General features: G+C 42.4%; 1 protein-coding gene across 6 annotated transcripts in view; it reads left to right on the top strand.

Moving 5' to 3' along the window:
* The window catches only part of ERBB4 (erb-b2 receptor tyrosine kinase 4), a 757628-nt gene that overhangs the window by 630659 nt on the left and 108941 nt on the right, over window positions 1-18028 (top strand). For all 6 annotated transcript variants that reach the window (XM_083399758.1, XM_083399756.1, XM_083399759.1 and 3 more), the window contains one exon: window positions 11775-11960. In XM_083399758.1, coding sequence (XP_083255884.1) covers window positions 11775-11960 — 186 coding nt within the window. The remainder of the gene's footprint in view (window positions 1-11774; window positions 11961-18028) is intronic.

The raw sequence follows: 18028 nt of genomic DNA, 5'->3' as shown, positions 1-18028 counted from the left end.
CATATGTCTCACTCAAAAGTTATTTCAGTCCTCATCTTTCCTTTGTGTTCCATTCTTTTTTTTACAAAGATCTCTTGTAACAGATAGCTAAAGGCATCCATAAAGTCCATAATTTGGTTCACGATTAAATTAAAACTAGAGTAACTGCTGTAAAGGCTTGAGGAGGGCAACCAAAATGGTCAAAGGCCTGGAAACAATGCCTTATGAGGATCGGCTAAGGGAGCTGGGCATGTTTAGCCTGGAGAAGAGGAGGTTAAGGGGTGATATGATAGCCATGTTCAAATATATAAAAGGATGTCACATAGAGGAGGGAGAAAGGTTGTTTTCTGCTGCTCCAGAGAAGCGGACACGGAGCAATGGATACAAACTACAAGAAAGAAGATTCCACCTAAACATTAGGAAGAACTTCCTGACAGTAAGAGCTGTTCGACAGTGGAATTTGCTGCCAAGGAGTGTGGTGGAGTCTCCTTCTTTGGAGGTCTTTAAGCAGAGGCTTGACAACCATATGTCAGGAGTGCTCTGATGGTGTTTCCTGCTTGGCAGGGGGTTGGACTCGATGACCCTTGTGGTCTCTTCCAACTCTATGATTCTATGATTCTATGATTCATTCAGCTTATGTTCTTCAATGCATTTCATAATTGCATCATATTGCCATTATTAATTGCATCATTCCTCTGAGGTAGTAAATTCTGAGGTTGACTTCACCTGAAAGGCTTCACCTGAATACCTTAGAGCTTAGCTATCTAGCACCTCAGTTTTAGAAAAAGTTCTTTTTCAATGCAACTGAGGTTTTATAAAGAACTCAGCAAAGATTTAGCAGCTTGGGCATTGCAAGAACTGTCAAAATAAGGTATCTAGAAAATGGGGTTACTAGAGCAAAACAAAGCGGGTGGAATTCAAAGTAGCACTCAGCAGATTACCCATCAATGCAAGCATTTCTGTGTGCCTGGTGGAATGATCTCCTCCTTCCTTCTCCTTTATGTTCTTCTGGGGGTTCTCCCATCACCCCAGAGCTGATTGGGGACACTGGGGGGGGGAGAGGGGAGCCCCATTATGCGAAGGGGACTTGCAGCACTGGCTTGTGCTAGCACAGCTTATTAGTTGAAGCTGGCCCAGTGTTTACAACATACTTCTGCTCTGCAATTGTCTTCCACAGAATCTGTTTTGCGAATGCAGATTTAGAAAGGAGGTGAGATCTGTTGCAATATGCTTTGCTTTACTTTAATTAGTTTGGCTAACCTTTGTTGGTTATATGATTGTTTAGTGAAATAATGAGAAAGGGAGAAAAACCAATGTCAGGAAATCATAGCTTAAAATTGGGAAGTGCCCTTAAAGCAGTGACCTCAAATTGTGAGTGTCTGCAACTCTGCTAGCTGAACATCCATGGTTTTGTATCTGTTATAGAATGGAGCAATCTTTCTACCCTTGCAGTGCATGCCCTTGAGGTTGCTCTGGTTTATAGCCTCCATGATGGGGATGCAGATAAGGGAACCTAAAAAAACTTGCAGACTTGGGAAGCAGTGGGTGGAATGTGAATGTCATTCACCTTACAAATATCAAGGTATAAAGCATCATAGTGTTGTGTCTGTGAAAGAAAAGGCAGGTACTAAGAGACCCACCAATTGGCTGTGTGGAAACTTTTCAAAACAACATTAATTTCTGTGCTCTATGAAGTCTCCCAGCCCTCCTCCCTTCTCCTAATACATTGTAAGTCAATTGACTTGGAGATGTCATGAATTTCTAACTAGCCATGAGGCTGTTGCCAAAAGCCAATAGCTTATCATCAAAGCAGAGATATCCTACATGCCATGGAGTGCACTCCTGATTAGAAAGTAAAATAAACTATCCAGGATACTAGTAGAGAAGGAAATCAATGAAGTCTGACACATCTCATCAGGCAAAAAGAAAAGAAACAGTCTTGCATTTCTAAAAGGCGATGTTGCACAAGCTGTAATTTTATCCAGGGTTTTGATCCACTTACAAGTTTAATCTAACCTCTGTGCACTTAAATGTTTCATTATCTCTTCGAAAATAATTAGGGGTTGCAAGCAGAAGTCTGTATATGTAGAGTTCCTTGGGAGTCCCCAAGCTCATTGAGGTGAAGACAGCTTGACTGATGCTTGTCAGCCAATATTGGGCCAGGAGCTAATAATAGAAGGCACTGCTGCTTAGCTAGGTGAGAAAGTTAGCTTGGGAAAAATTAAACTGAAGGTTTTTGGATTTATGATTTGAAATAAATTTCCCATTCTCATTTGTTTCCTGGTAAGAGAGCCTGCAAAGGGAGTTGGTCTCTTTTATGGTTTTATAATTAAGATCGAGGGGATTCTTGACTTCCTCCAGACGTATTGTGGCTCACCAATATCCCTAGAAATAGCTTTTCATGTCCAAGGAGAGTGTTTTGTTTAGTGATGCATAAAGATAATAAATAATACTGACCAGTGCTCTTGCAGCTGCCACTCCTGCCAAGCATGCAGGAAATAAATTAAGTTAGCTCAAAGGGGGTTTGATGGATAAAGTGATTGCAGAGGAAAAAGAGAGAAAACTAGGCTTGGCTTGGCTTGATGAATGCAGGCATCAGATTTCTCCTCACCCCCACCCCCAAGTACAGGAAAATAACAGACATGTTTTTTTTGTAAGGCATTTAACACCATGATGGTTAGAACTCTGTGATCAGTAAGCAAAAGTTTCAATAAGACTGCCCATTATGTTGACAAGATTAGCCAAAAACGCTTGCCAGACTTTGTCTTCTATGCGCTAAGAGCACACCAGGTTTGTGCAGTGATAAGGGGCTTTTCCAGAATGGCTTCTCCACTGTGAAACAACTAATTTCTCCTAGGGACATGTTGGTGTCATCCTGAACATTTTCAGAGGGGTTCCATAAAGAATGAGGACCTCATTTTGCAACTGGTAGGAAGTGGCATGATTCTGTTTGGTCGGTTTAATCTCAAACCCTCGGGCAAACCTAGGGGCATGGGTCTCTTACAGGAGCAGTTACTTACCTTGGGAGTTCAGTTTGCAGATTTCCCCCAGGTTGTTGACACAGTTGTGACTTCCAGGCAGAAAAGGTCACTGTGAGTGTAATGGAAATTTTCGTCCTTTCTGGAGATGCTAGGCTTGAGGATGTTCCTAAAAGCTAAATATGTGGTGTAGCAATGCCTTGGAGCAATCAGCCTCTAGGAAACCAGAAACCTGATTACCAGTGAAAGTTACCTGCTTTTAGATATTTTGCAGGAAGACAAGGAAATGTTCAAGGCAGTGTTCTTTTTTCTGCTTTAACTATATTTTACCCAGGTAAGCTATTCTTCCCACAGAAGAATAAAAACAGAAGTCCTGCATTCAGTTTATAAAGTGGGGAATATGATAGATGCCTTTCACAACATGCCTGGTGCAGAGAAGGAGAACATCCCCACCACCACCTGCAACACGAAAATCCAGACCACCCAAGAACACTAAAACCCAGACCGGTTCAAGAAGACTTAGGACAGACAAAAGAAAGTATTTCATTGCCCAGAGCATAGGTAAACTTTGGAATTTGCTACCACAAGATACAGTGATGGTTTCAAATTTAGATGGCTTTAAAAGTGAGTTAAGCCAAATTCGTGGATGATAAGGCTAGCAATGTTTCATAGTCATTATCTATTAGAATGTAGCAGAGGGTGGGGAGCAGCGGCTGCGCTAGGAGGGAGGGCCAAGCCACGGTGTTCTCATGGGGAGCCCTGCTGCATTACTGCCTCCAGGGCCCTCACTATCAGGCTGCCCCAATTCCGGCAGAAACCATCCCATCCAGCCCTCCCCTGGATACTTGGCAGACCATCCATTTGCATCATTCTGACTTGGTTAGCCCAAGACACCATGTTGGATGATGGTGATGGTTACAATTGGCCATTTACGTATGTTTTTAATTAATAGCACAGTTGTCACTGCTCCCAATTGGCTCAACAAAAACCAGGAAAGAAAAGAACCTAAAAAGCACAGAATTTTTAAGCAAAGTTATTCGTAAGGGTGGAATCAAGACTGTCACATTTATACATATCTGGTACATGGAGGACAACAATGGCCCACCCAAGGAACCTCAAAGAAAAGTCCCTGGGCATTTTGGTCTCTGTTGTCAAAATTTCTGGCTCCTAATATTCTCCTGGTAACTGCTGTGTGGGCTGAAGCTAGAATTCTCCTGCTCATTGCTTACAAACTTAGAATTTTTCTGCTGCCTCAAAGTTTCCCAAAGTTCAAAGAGAAGGAAATATTTAAAATTAATAAAATGAGAGGCATAATTACCAAACAATCCCTTTCCACTATGGTAAAAAAAGAAACAGGCAAAGAACCTCCAGCTTTAAAGGCTGAATTTGTTACCCAGAACTGAGCAATTAGTGCCAATGCTTCACAATAAGAAATGGAAAGTCTGTATCAAAGAACTTCCTATTATTTAGGAATTTTCTCTGCATGCCTCCAGCTTATATTAGCAATTCAGAGTAGACACGTTGGTATTTCAATTTCTAAATGGTAATGTATATGCCAGGTTGCTGTTAGGCTGATAATAAATGAAGGTTTTATGGGATGTGTGTTAATAATACAAGGTATTATTTTCTTCAGTGTATACGTAATGCCTTCCAATGAGGTTGCTGTATGGTTCAAGGTTAGCAGTCAATCAGCACATGTCTGATTGAAGCAGAACTGTCTAGATATTAAAGTCAATCAAATAGGGTATATATAAATATAATTTGCCAGCTAAGCAATTTTTGAAACTTTATTTTCTAAAAAAGGAGAACTTTATAGTGATAAGTTATTACTTTCTAGATTTTTCATGATAACAGATTGAGCACAAGAGTGTGATAATATACCTCAGTTCAATGGCTCAGAAATCAGCAGCAAAACGTAAAGTAGTGTTGGTAAAGAGTCCCTGAAAAAGAACAATGTGCCATTAATCATTGTTGTTTCAATGTGAGAAGGAGCCAAGAATTTAGAAAAGGGAGCATATTAGGTTAAGGACATCAAACAGATTTTTGCTGGTGTAAATTTGATAAGAGTCCTAATGCACATACTCAGAGGTCTCAGGAGGTTTGATTGCTCCTGGTGCCTTATCATCATGTAAGAGCACCCTGAACTTTGAATATCTGTCAGGTATATTCCCAAGATGGACAAATCAACAAACAGAAATCCCCTGGAGAAACAAAATTCTCTCAGATTCTGCATAACGTACAAACCAGCCACATTTCTAGGGCCTTAAAGATGATAACTGAAAACAAGGATTTGAAAATCTCTATAACACTGATTCATCTAGATCTGAAGCAAAACAGCTCAGTTTTCAACAATGTAAAAAACTCTTCCCTTTTTAACATTTTTGACACTCCTTGCAATGTTCACTGTTTACTAAGTCCTATTGAGTTCAAGGGCCTTACTTCTAAGTAACCATGCATAGGACTGCGGGCATAATAATTAATTTCCCTCATTGACACCATCATATAGCCAACTCTCATTGGTGGCATTACGTCATGATGTCATGCCACTTTATTACAATGATTCCTAATTGGGTGTGATCATTCATGTGATTCATACAAGAAATTTAAATGAAATCAGCAGCACCAGACAAAGACTGATACTCACATTATCTTGGTAAGTTGTTTACCCAAAACTACCAAAATGTCTCACTTGACTCCAAAATGAAAAGTGACAAGTATTTGGTAAGGCTTGGCTGAAACCTTACTAACTTAGTTCTGGCTGGCCATTAGAATTCAGCACCCGTTGTCAGCCTTTCATGTTGACTAGTGCTTAATGTTGCCCTGTGGTATGATCCTGGCTTCATCATTGTTAGTTTTAAATATGTATTATTAGTTACAAGTGGTGTGTGTGTTATCTTAGATTTTGCTTCTACAGTGATTAAAAATAGTTCCAGAAGGGTTTTTGCTTTAGTTCAGAAGACTAGTTGTTAATTGGACAAATAGACCATTATTGTGCAATAAAAAAATGAGGTCAACAACAGATAGCCCGGGCCTTAGTGTTATCTTAACTGTTTGCATTATCTTCTTGAGGAAAATGTCCGGATAACTGGGAGAGGTAATACCAATTTGCTTGTGATAAGAGTGATATTAACAGTCAATACCATTTTACAGCTGCTTCATTAATCAGGTGGCAAAGCCAAGCCATTGCGATAGGGAGAATATTGACTATTGTCGCATGGAGATAGTCAACCACTGCCTCTCTGCTCAAAACATGAGCCTTCTGCAAATGAGGTTACCTTGGGTAAAAAAAAAGAAAGAAAGAAAGAAAAGCCCCCCCCCCCTTCCATATTGAGCGATTGCAGCTGTACGGAAAACCAGAGTTTGCAAAATGTCGACATTGTTTCAAGTTGAGCAGACACTGCGGGCCCCTTAGTAGCACTGTCCTGGGGGAGAATCCTGCTTACTGATTCCATGGCCTCTTTGGAGAAGCAAAGAAATAATATGTTGGTCTGATTTGGAATTCTTACTCTCAAAGGGACCCTGTAAGAACAACAGGATAAGATTGGACAAACAGACAAAAATGGTTGCTCTTCCAGTTGTTCTGATTCAAGTTCACCCAAATGAAAAGTTAAGGTAAAGAATGGAAAACAAAGGAAAATAAATCTCATTGCATAGAGGACACACCCAAGGCAGATGATAGATAGATAGATAGATAGATAGATGATAGATAGATAGATGATAGATAGATAGATAGATAGATAGATAGATAGATAGATAGATAGATATAGATATAGATATAGATATAGATATAGAGATAGATAGATAGATATAGATAGATAGATGATAGATTAGATAGATAGATGATAGATAGATAGATAGATATAGACAGACAGATCGATCCAGTAGGCAGATAGGCATACTTGTGAGAGGCAGTGCAAAATACTGGAAAGGCCCCACACCCCTTTTGGCTTTCTGCCTGCTTAATTGTTTGTTTGTTTGCAGTTTATCAAGTTACATTATTAGATGCTTAGGTTTTGTTTATGTCAAGGAGTGGAGGGGCCAGGTAGTGTGCCCTGGCCTCCTTGCCTTGAGGATGAACTCTGCCTGACGCTTCATGTGCTGGAGCTCCCATCAGCCCAGGTTCATTTCTTCCTGTTTGGCTCTGAGAGTAGCAGCCTCCAGCACTCACAGCTCAGCTCTGTTACTAGAAATGAGCTCAGTTGGGAGAAAAGCATGCAGAGGTAAGACGAGGAATAATTTCACTGCCCCCCCCCCTTTAAGATTTCCATAAACATTTAATACATGAACAACAAGTGTGGCTGTCCCATTGCTTGAAAAACCAAGATCACTGATCCTGTCACAGCTAGATTGACTCATAGCTACTCTGATGTGTCAGTAAATGGTGCCTTTATATTCATGGGAGACCCTTGGGGATAGGTTTGTTTGTTTGTTTGTGCATATAACTAAATGGTTAGTTATATATTTGCACCTCTTTTCACTCCTCTCTTGAATTTTTTCTTTCGTCCACATATGGCTACGTCAGCTTCAGCAGTTAGCCAGGTCTAGAGGGATGCATTCTGCAGGAGGTTCTTCAAAACTTAATATGCAAGCAAAATATGTTGAAGATACATCAGTTTGTAATTGCTTCCTCCCAAAGGCTGCTCAGACATGCACTGTAGACATGTTTCTTTGCTGTAGCAATTACAGGTACCATAAAATTAATGAAAAAAATGTGTGTCCGCTGTAATATCTTTCTCCTGTCACACAGCACACATTTGAGGTTTTGCAAATAATTCCCAGCCCAGAGTACAGTGAGCTTCTTAAGTACTTTAAAGAGTCTTTGTGGCTGCAATATAGAAAACCAAAACAGGGGAAGGCAAATTTAAGGAGGCATCTGCTTATACATATATTTTCAGAAAGGCAAAAACATTTATCAGTGTCATGGTGCATTACAACTTTTCAGTTTATCAAGCAGTCACAGAAAGATTTTGGGCCAGGTCTGCATGTTTCATGGGTACAATACAGGGCCATTTTTGTGTGTATTTGTGGCCATTTTTGTGTGTATTCATACGAAGGCAGCTGGTGCTGAGCCACACTCTAACTGAAAATTGTAGCAAGGCTGCTGAAACAGACAAATTTGGTATAAGTTGTCATGCCACATTTGAAATTCATTTATTTTCATTTATTTATTTTTGACATTTATATGTCCAGCAAGGTGCTCTGGGAGGTTCCCAACACAAACCATTTATTAAAACTATAGTAATACAACCAAGGTTTAAACAACAACAACAATCTGCATAAAAATCAGCACAAAGAAAGCATAAAGCAATGTAAGACTGCCTTGAAGCCGCCACAGGGAAGCATGTCATGTTCCACCTCCACTGTCAGAGGCAGCAGAGCTTCTGAATGCCAATTGCTGGAAGCCACAGGCGGGGAGAGGGCTGCTCTTGAGCTCATGTCCTGCTTGCTGGTTTCCCACAGCCATCTGGTTGGCCAGTGTGGGGACAGGATGCTGGACTAGACCTCTGACCTGATCCAGCAAACAGATCATATGTTCTTATGTATTTAAAACAGCTGAGAAAATAAAAAGGCCACACAGACCACAATGTAGGCACACAGCAAGCTAGGGAGTCCTTTCCATAACTGGTTGCTACCACTGAAAGAACCCACTCCTTAGTGATCATCCACCCTCACTGGAGCTCACCACTAACTTCTCCCTTGTTTTCTTAGAATGGCAATATCGCTTCTCGGCCCTTTTAGCTACGATCTGGTATAGAATGGCAATGGTGCCCACCTGGGAGGTGCCAGAGCTGAGCTCCAGCTGAAAAAAAGCCCTGCCTTAAACTATTGCTTCATCCATCCCTGTGTTGACTTGAAGCCCACGGGCCTAGATTCATGACTAAAATGGCTCCTAGCTCAGAACCACGAGCAAAAAAAAAGAGGCATCTCTTTTGAGAGATCAGCATGCCAATGTTTTGAAGTGTGTCTGTGTATGTTGCATGTAGTTTCCTGGATACCTACATGTGTGCCTTGGAAGGCTGCAGGTCTTGACTGCAAGTTCAGGAGGTGGGGTAGGGTCACAGAGGGAGGAGACCTGCTTGGGCCCAATTACACTATGCCATTGGGAGAACAACAGCATGTCCATATTTAAGAATTGGGCATGAAAGAATCTAATGTTACTAAGTAGGTCATGTTAGTTCCACATTGAACCCAGAACTTTGCCTTTCACTAGTCCAATTAGAGTGGACAGATAGAAACTTTATTTGCATTAGCCACTAGCCTTAGCAATAAGATGAAATATACTGGGGATAGAGCTAAATAGTTAGCTATTTAGGAGGTTTACATCAATACAAATGACAAAATTTATTCATGATCCTTTAGACCAATTACCATATAGTACAGGGGTAGCCAACATGGTGCCCTTAACATCTTGTAGAACTACAACTCCCATCAACCCTGAACATTGGTCATGCTGACTGAGGCATGAAAATCTTCGTTTATGACATTGGTATAGTATAGTCTCTACATGTTTTATACCCTCCTTTGGTCATTTCTTGGGGCATGCAATATGGACGTTTCCAGGATAAATACATTCTAACACATCTCAGTTTGGTTATTCATTATAAATGGCTTTTTCCATATCTCAAATAGAGTATTAAATAGCAGATGAGCAGGAGATCATGCACTGAAGTTAATATGTCTATCAACATATTTTTGTCTCTCCCATTTTGCGCATGTAGGTCCCCAGGCCACCCCTCAAATAACTTCACACATAACACGTAATTTAGTTTTGGTTTTTGGGCACTATTTTGGCCACAACTTTATTAAAATACAAAATCAGTGAGTGGTTGTTTAGACATTGGTTATGACTATCTGTCCCCCCGCCTGGGACAGAACTGGCATCCCGAGGTCCGATCGGTAGCCAGTAGAAGAGAAAGTCAAACTGGGGGGTCATCTGAGCTAAGCGTCGGACCCACGCCGCTCTCCCCAGCAGCTCCCCGAAGGCTTGCCTTCCTATGACAAGGATTGCCCGGTCCTATGACAAGGATTCCCATGACAGGGATTGGGCGGCCCTGGTCCCATGACAGGGATTGGACGAAATCATGGCAAGCCCCAGGATTCCTTTAACGGAATTCCCTTCAGCGCAATAGGAGGGGCAGGCACCGCCTGTTCAGACCCCTCCACCACCAGCATATTATAACCAATGCCTAACCACAACCTTACAAGTTGTGACGAATTGCTGAGTAGTAGGCAAAAACCAAATGGCACAGCCAATCACCAAATGGCAAAATTCCTACTAGGCCCCTGCGCCAAGGCAGATGACCCCATGACAGGCAAAGCAAGGTCAACCGGAAAAGAGAGCGGGTGGGCGGGTGATCCGATGCACTCTGCAAAGAGAAAGAGAAACCAGAGTGCATCAATATTTAAAGACTATGGTCCCACCCACCCAATTTGCAACATATAATTTGCCCCAGCAACCCGGTTATCCAATCACAAATGCCAGGCAATAACTATTAACCAGCCTGGCAACAAGAGGCCTGGCCCGGTGGCCCACACTGCAACACGTGCTCTCATTTATTGGAGAACATGCTTTCCCACCCCTGCCACTGATTTTTGGTGTGCAAAAACAATGAATCCATATCCCAATCAGGCAACATGAAGAAAAATGCCACAGTTTAAAATAGAAACGCTTGCTTCTTTGCCGAAAAGAAAGAGAAAACTTTATGGGGAGGAAGGGGGCATAAACCAGAGAGTTATTTTGTTTCTCGAAAATGGATAATGTACCTGTCAACATGTATTTATTCTGCCGGCCTTCAGTGCTATTTTCTGGTGTCAGTCGAATAGCGACTAACATTGCATCTCGGTGACCCCGTGCAACAGACTCGTGTATTAATTTTAACATGGAACAAATGGTTTAAATGGAACTGCTCTTCCTGCCTCTGCTGCCTTGCTGGCCCAAACCTGCCATGAGTTACGCTGAGTCCTTACGCCCGCCCTGAAAAACATGAGTTGACATAATTTCAAAAATATCAGAAGTAAAGAAAAGGTTAAACCATCTTTTATTTTCATTATACACACACCCTACAATTAATGTCTTGTTCATCTTTTCTTTCTTTCTTTTTTTGAAAAAAAGAACCATTATGCAAATACACTGCAATTTGGTTTCAAATGCTCTTTGTGCTCTGATGAGCAATTTTCTCAAATACAAACCCAGCCTCCTTCCCCTCCTATATAATTCCCCCACCCCGCTTCCCTCTAGCCTTCTACCCCTTTTGGGGGACCGGGGGGTGATGGTGGTGGTTTCATGCTACTAACAGCAAGATCATTTCATATTTTTTACCACCACATGTGGAAGCACTGTGGTTATTTTTTAAAAACTTATCAGAAATGCATGTATTTTGAAAGAGAACACAGAGAAAGTAGCTTTTCTTTTTCTTTTTTCAAAGGAAACCTCTTTGCCTTTTTTGTTTTTCACTGTCCCTGCTCCATGGCGCAATGATGCATTCATTGAAATGATGTGTTTAGTGAATCCAGATTCAAAGATGTACACAGATGTACCTATGAAAGGAGTCACAGCTTGCAATGCAAATGGTGGACATCCTAATAAGTGTAGCCAAAGTTGCTTTCAGTGCCAGCTCAAAACATTTTACTGCTGAAATGAAGCCCAGTTTGCAACCTTTCCCCCTCCATACCAGGAACCTCATTTAGACACCAATTCCTGCCTTCACCTGTCTCCCACTCACAGTGCTACATAGCGGGACCAGCCCAAGTAGCTTCAGTTGGGCACGGAAGTGTGGTATTAAGTGGCTCTTTTAAATATATGGCTTTTTATTGCAGGAAGCTCTTATAATGGCAAGCATGGATCATCCGCATCTGGTACGGCTACTAGGAGTCTGCTTGAGCCCAACCATCCAGCTAGTTACTCAGCTGATGCCCCACGGCTGCTTATTGGACTACGTTCATGAACACAAGGATAACATTGGCTCCCAGCTGCTGCTGAACTGGTGTGTCCAGATAGCCAAGGTAAGCTCTTACAGAATCAGCTGCTGCTTTTTCCTAGAGATCTCAAACCTTTTGAGATTCCCCGCTTGAGATGTTTGCTTAGGCTCCATATCTCTGGTGTGCAAAAATAAATTTTGCATTCTAATAATTTATGGAATATGTTTTATTGTGATTGGGTTTGGGAGGGAGAAAGCAGGCTCTGTGGATTTTTGCTTCCTTTTTATCTTGGGAAGTATATATTGAAGATTTTTCCACTGGGTCAAGCTTTAGATCTCATGCATTTTTCATTATTGATACACTTATTTCTCTAAAACAAATCTGATATATGAGAAGAAATCACTTTCTGAAATTGATAAATAAAATGTAATTAAATGAAGAAGACAATCAAGCTGATGATGTAAAGCGAGAGTCAAGTTTAGGAGAACTGGATCTCACATACCTGCAACAAATTGAGGCAGGTAAATATCTTGTGGGATTTGAGAAAAGGAACCAGAGTAAATAATTTGCTGCAATAATTCAGTCTTTGTTTTCTCAAATAACCAAGATAAAAACGAAAACAAATATCAGTCCCTTCCACCATATCATTGCATGTTTCCCTGCAGAAACTATGTAGAAAAACAAAGTTTGGAGATTGTGTTTGCTCTTTCCTATTTCTTGGACTGAAATATTTCTTGTTTCCACCTTTTCTTATCAATATTTGAATGGATGAAATGTGAAACATTGATCCTGGTGGTTTTTTCTTGCAGTCTGTGAAAGGGAACCATTTGAGGGGGTGGTACAGGCCACATACCACATTCTGTGTGTGATCTGTCACTCTCCATTTCCTGGGCACTTCCTTCCCTTAAAACGCGGCACATCATTAAAGACATCAAAACTTTTAACACAGTTGGCCTGGACCAGCCCACTAGGGATGTATGATAGCTCTTCAGGAACCATTGCAACTCCTGCTTTTGTTGCCTTACTGGATCAGTGGACTGGGAAGTGGATGTCAGGTGCTTTGGAAGTCCTTAATACATGGCTTGGCCTGGCTAGGTCTCACACGCATCCTTCCTCCTGGCCAGCGTCTAGACCTTCCTTCTTCTAGACATGCACCTATTCTTCATGGAATACCATGAACCCATGTGTTTTAATTTGCTAGAGTGGCAGTTTCATCACAGGCTACTTCATGATGCTGCCTCAAAGCTCCGCAGGCACCCATCCACCCTGACAAGTTACACTGAGTTCATCAGGAAGCGTTGGGGATGGAATAGGAGAAGGGACAGCTACCCTCCCAATTCATAGGGAAAAAAGTGTTTTGGTAAAGGGAAGATGCAAACATTAGAACTGGGACACTGAAGGAAAGTAAAACAAAGTAAAATGGAACTTGGATGTGAAACAACCACAAGAAATTCCCCTAACAATTAATTGGGGATAATATGCAAACGTTTTTCACTACTGGTTTCTTATTCCTACAGATGTTATTGCGACCAAAGAAACATAAAATATAAATCTGTAGCCTGATTAATTTGTTGATTGTGCTATAATATCAGATCATGTCAGGATCCCTTGGTGAATTTCAGCTGCAATCTCTGCACACGTATCTGGGAATCTGCCACATTAAACCTGAGGAGGCTCACCTGGTTGTACTGCTAGTAGCTGAGGGAAATGATGTGGCAGCTCAGGGGAAGGTCTTCATAGTTCGGCTTACTTCTAAGCAAGTGGGTACAGAATTACAGGGTGACTCTAACTATGTATTCTCAGAAATAGGCCTATTTAATTCAGTTGGGCTTATTCCCAGCATTGCAGCCTTAGTTTCCCAAATGAGTAAATTTAAAATTAAGTCTTTAAAGAAATGATGCTAAGGAAAAGTGAGAAAGAATTTTACTAATAGTTTAGCACTGACATACTTGAAAGGCCATACTTGAAAGCTGTTCTTTAAAGACTAAATTGTAGGATTAATTGATGTGAACCATTAAGGGAAAGAGGGGGAGGGTTATTGTAAGGAAAAGGTAATTTATTTTTTTTGAGGTGGAACAGCAAAGTTTAATTAAGGTATCTTTTTCTGTATCACCATGGTCTAAGGTTAACATTACTTTGACCTTGTGTTATTATAGCATAAAGCTCATCAATTTCAGCTCTTCAGAAATGAAATGTATTTGCAGCAGCAGATCTGTTTTCCTTGATACTTGGGCAAAGGAGACTAGGAAAAAGGCCCCTTACGGAATTCAGTAATTCTTGTATGTACACTAACTGTAGTGCTTACTTCCAAGTAGGCATGCATAGAACTGTGTTGTCCGATTAGTAACATGCTAAGGTCAGTTTCTCCCTAGAAGTTTGATGGCATGTATGTGTCCATGGCATGTTTCCCCACTTGCCTTTCTGGAAGTGAGAACTATGAGCCTGCAAGGGTCGGGCAGATGTTCCCAGTCCCCTAGAATTTGTGGTTCAAATCATTGGCACCGGCTGGTGGCCACGATTGAGGGGAACAAAGTCACGTGTCACACGCAATGCCCTGACGTTGTGCATGACTTTGTGTGTGATGCCCTGACGTCCCACACAATGCCAGGACGTCCCACACAGGACGCCATGCAATGACATAGTGTTGCCACTGGATATTGAGGGGGTTCAATCCCCTCCTTAAAAATTCCAGGGGGGGGGGAGTGCTTCTATCAGAGGAACTGGCACCCCTGGTTCAAATATATCACAAGAAGATGGCAGATCATTCCATTGTGATTGCATTGGTATTGTAATTGTGATAGCAAAGGGGGAGTCATGCGGTTTCTTATTATGGAGCCTTACAGGTTTGTGATAAAGGGCCCCCACCTCAAAGTCTTCATGTTTCGATATTGCATAGTCAGACCCATATACTGTTGAGCATTTCCATATAAAACAAACTCTCTGCACACAAAACTTAAATAGATGCCAGGGAGTTCGACTTGTCCTTGTTACACCAGTTTTTCCTGTGTGGTGATGGTGGTTTATTTGTGTTTTCGCTTTTATCGGGGTGCTCTCAGACATGTGACCAACCAGGAGAAGTTTGGCCCCTTTACTTGCCATTTCTGCTTCAGATTATAGTAGGCAGGGAGTAGAAAGTGTCTGCAGGGATCTATGTCATCCAAACTGATGCCACAGAATGGGGCAGATTCAGTCTGAACTCAGAAGGATGCATTGAGGTGGATTAAAAAAGAGAAAACTGTGCAGTCTTTTTTTAAAAGAACACCAAACCCATGGCAGCCCTGGCACATCTCTGAGCTATGGTTAGCCCTTTTTAGACATTGGCTTCCCGTACGTGATTACACACGAGGAGTAACTTCTGACAAGGGGAGCCTGTTGTACTCACATCAGCTCTGCTTACTTTATTGGAGTTTCAAATAGTGCAGGCAGAACACATGGGGATGGCAGGCTGTAACTTCAAAAGTCCCATGTTGTGGGAAGGAGGGGGTTCAGGCAGAGTGGGCTGGATGACACATTCCATGCTCTCCTCCATACCGTTCTAAGCATACAAGGGAACCCCATACTGTCAGTTTTCATGCAATTTGCTACAGTGCCCAAGGAAACCAGCTGTGTCGTGTAACCCTTAAATTTTGACATGATGATCAAAAGTCATGACAATTCAGCTTAGCTCTGTTTAAATCTTAGGAGAACCCAGCTTTTCTCTAATCCGGAGTCTTATGGGGGAAATGAAAAGAAAAGAGTACCTTTAGAATATGTAGTTAGGTACTTCCTTTGCCACAACGCACAAGATTTATTCTTGGCTTTATATTTCCTAAAGCAGTTTGGAAAGATTTATTGTGCTTGCCTAGAAAGCTACCCAGAGCACATTCAGGGGTCTGATAGGAGCCAAGGGACATTCAGAGACCCCTTCAGACACTTATTTGTGTGGCCAGAGGCAGTTTTGGATTTTTTCCTTTTAATAAAGGTAAAGAGTAAAGGGACCCCTGACCATTGTTCCAGCTGCGGATGACTCTGGGGTTGCGGTGCTCATCTCGCTTTACTGGCCGAGGGAGCAGGCATACAGCTTCCGGGTCATGTGGCCAGCAGGACTAAGCCGCTTCTGGCAAGCCAGATCAGCGCACAGAAACGCCGTTTACCTTCCCGCCAGAGCGGTACCTATTTATCTACTTGCACTTTGATGTGCTTTTGAACTACTAGGTTGGCAGGAGTTGGGACCGAACAACGGGAGCTCACCCCATCGCAGGGATTTGAACCGCCAACCTTCTGATTGGCAAGCCCTAGGCTCTGTGGTTTAACCCACAGCGCCACCCGCGTCCCTTGCCTTTTAATAACGGCATCTTTTTCTGTATCCGCTTCTGCAACAGTTTTCTGTATCAAGGCTGAAAATGGAAGGGGAGGAAGAGGAAAGGCTACCTTTAGCTGAGTGGTGGATGTTGTTTATTGAATGGTTTATCATAATGAGGTTGGCTGGGCTGCACTGGGCGTCACCCCACTGGGTCGGTCTTTGTTATATTTTCTGCAGTGTTTTTTATTACGCCTGCTGGTTCAGAAGATCTCATTATGCATGGATGTTCATTTCAAGCTGTCTTGATTTTTGCATAAAGAGTTGCAAAACCTGCAGAGGCCCTCGGTCGGCTTGCAGGGGCCAATAGCCTCTGGTGATGTCCTTTGAAGTTTGGCGATTGGTTCATGTTTCTAAGCATTATCCACTCAGGACTGAAATCTCAGCGGCCTTTCTCATGCATCTATGGTCTATATTTTAGGCTTTAAGGGGTATTTTCAATTCATTTTGCTCTTTGCAGCAGATATTCTGTCAGAGAAGCAACTGAGTTTTCTCTTGAGATTGATTTGGCAAATTTGAGTGACTTAGTGAAAAATGAAGAGAAGGGCTTGTCTAATATTTCAAAAGCATACTTGCCCCTTAGGTTCATGGTAGGATGGGGGCTGTTTTGTTTTTTAAAAGTTGGGAAGCTGTGTCCTTACAGATGTTTTAGACGGCAGCCGTTGTCAGCCCCCACCCACTCCAGCCAGCATGGATAGTGGGTGGGGAGATTGGAGTTGTCGTGCAGTAATATCTGGCAGGCCACAGGCTTCTCATCTCAGATTTATTTACTGGTGCTCATGTGGTAGAATAGACAGCATGGGCTTGCTATTGAGTTAAGTGGCCGGGTTTTCACTTGTGCAATCTCTTGTGTTGGCATTGGGGCTGAGATAGTTTGGGATTCTCCTCATGACATTCTCCTCCATGCTACTGTACATCAAACCCTAAAGTTCTCCAGGCAGCATAATTTAAGCAAGGAGTTACAGTATTACAGTGCAATTCAATGCATATCTATTTAGAATTAAATCCCAATAAGTCTGGCCCAATCCATAGCCGCGGACATGCCTTGGACCTGGTGTTCACCTCTATGGATGTTGGTGATCTGACACTAGGTAAATGCGAAACGAAAGATGTGCCATGGTCAGATCACTTCCTGGTGCAACTGGACTTCTCCGCAACCCTTCCCCTCTGTAGGGAGGCGGGACCGATTCGGATGGTCCGCCCCCGCCACTTAATGGATCCAAATGGTTTCCAGGGGATGTTTTATCCCAAGTTGATGGCTTTTCAGCTGCTTCCCTGGTGGCCCGCTGGAATGTGGAGTTAACCAGGGCTATTGAGGTTGAATCCTGACAAGACAGAAGTACTGTTTTTGGGGGACAGGAGGTGGGCAGGTGTGGAGGATTCCCTGGTCCTGAATGGGGTAACTGTGCCCCTGAAGGACCAGGTGTGCAGCCTGGGAGTCATTTTGGACTCACAGCTGTCCATGGAGGCACAGGTCAAATCTGTGTCCAGGGCAGCTATTTACCAGCTCCATCGGTAAGTAGGCTGAGACCCTATCTGCCTGCAGACTGCCTCAGCAGAGTGGTGCATGCTCTGGTTATCTCCCGCTTGGACTACTGCAATGCGCTCTACGTGGGGCTACCTTTGAAGGTGACCCAGAAACTACAACTAATCCAGAATGCGGCAGCTAGACTGGTTACTGGGAGCGGCCGCCGAGACCATATAACACCAGTCTTGAAAGACCTACACTGGCTCCCAGTACGTTTCCGAGCACAATTCAAAGTGTTGGTGCTGACCTTTAAAGCCCTAAACGGCCTTGGTCCAGTATACCTGA

This window comes from Podarcis tiliguerta, assembly GCF_965153285.1.
Source record: "Podarcis tiliguerta genome assembly, chromosome: 1".
In the NCBI taxonomy this organism is placed as follows: Eukaryota; Metazoa; Chordata; class Lepidosauria; order Squamata; family Lacertidae; genus Podarcis; species Podarcis tiliguerta.
Note: the sequence above shows the minus strand (reverse complement) of the source record. Positions and strands in the feature narration are given on the sequence as shown.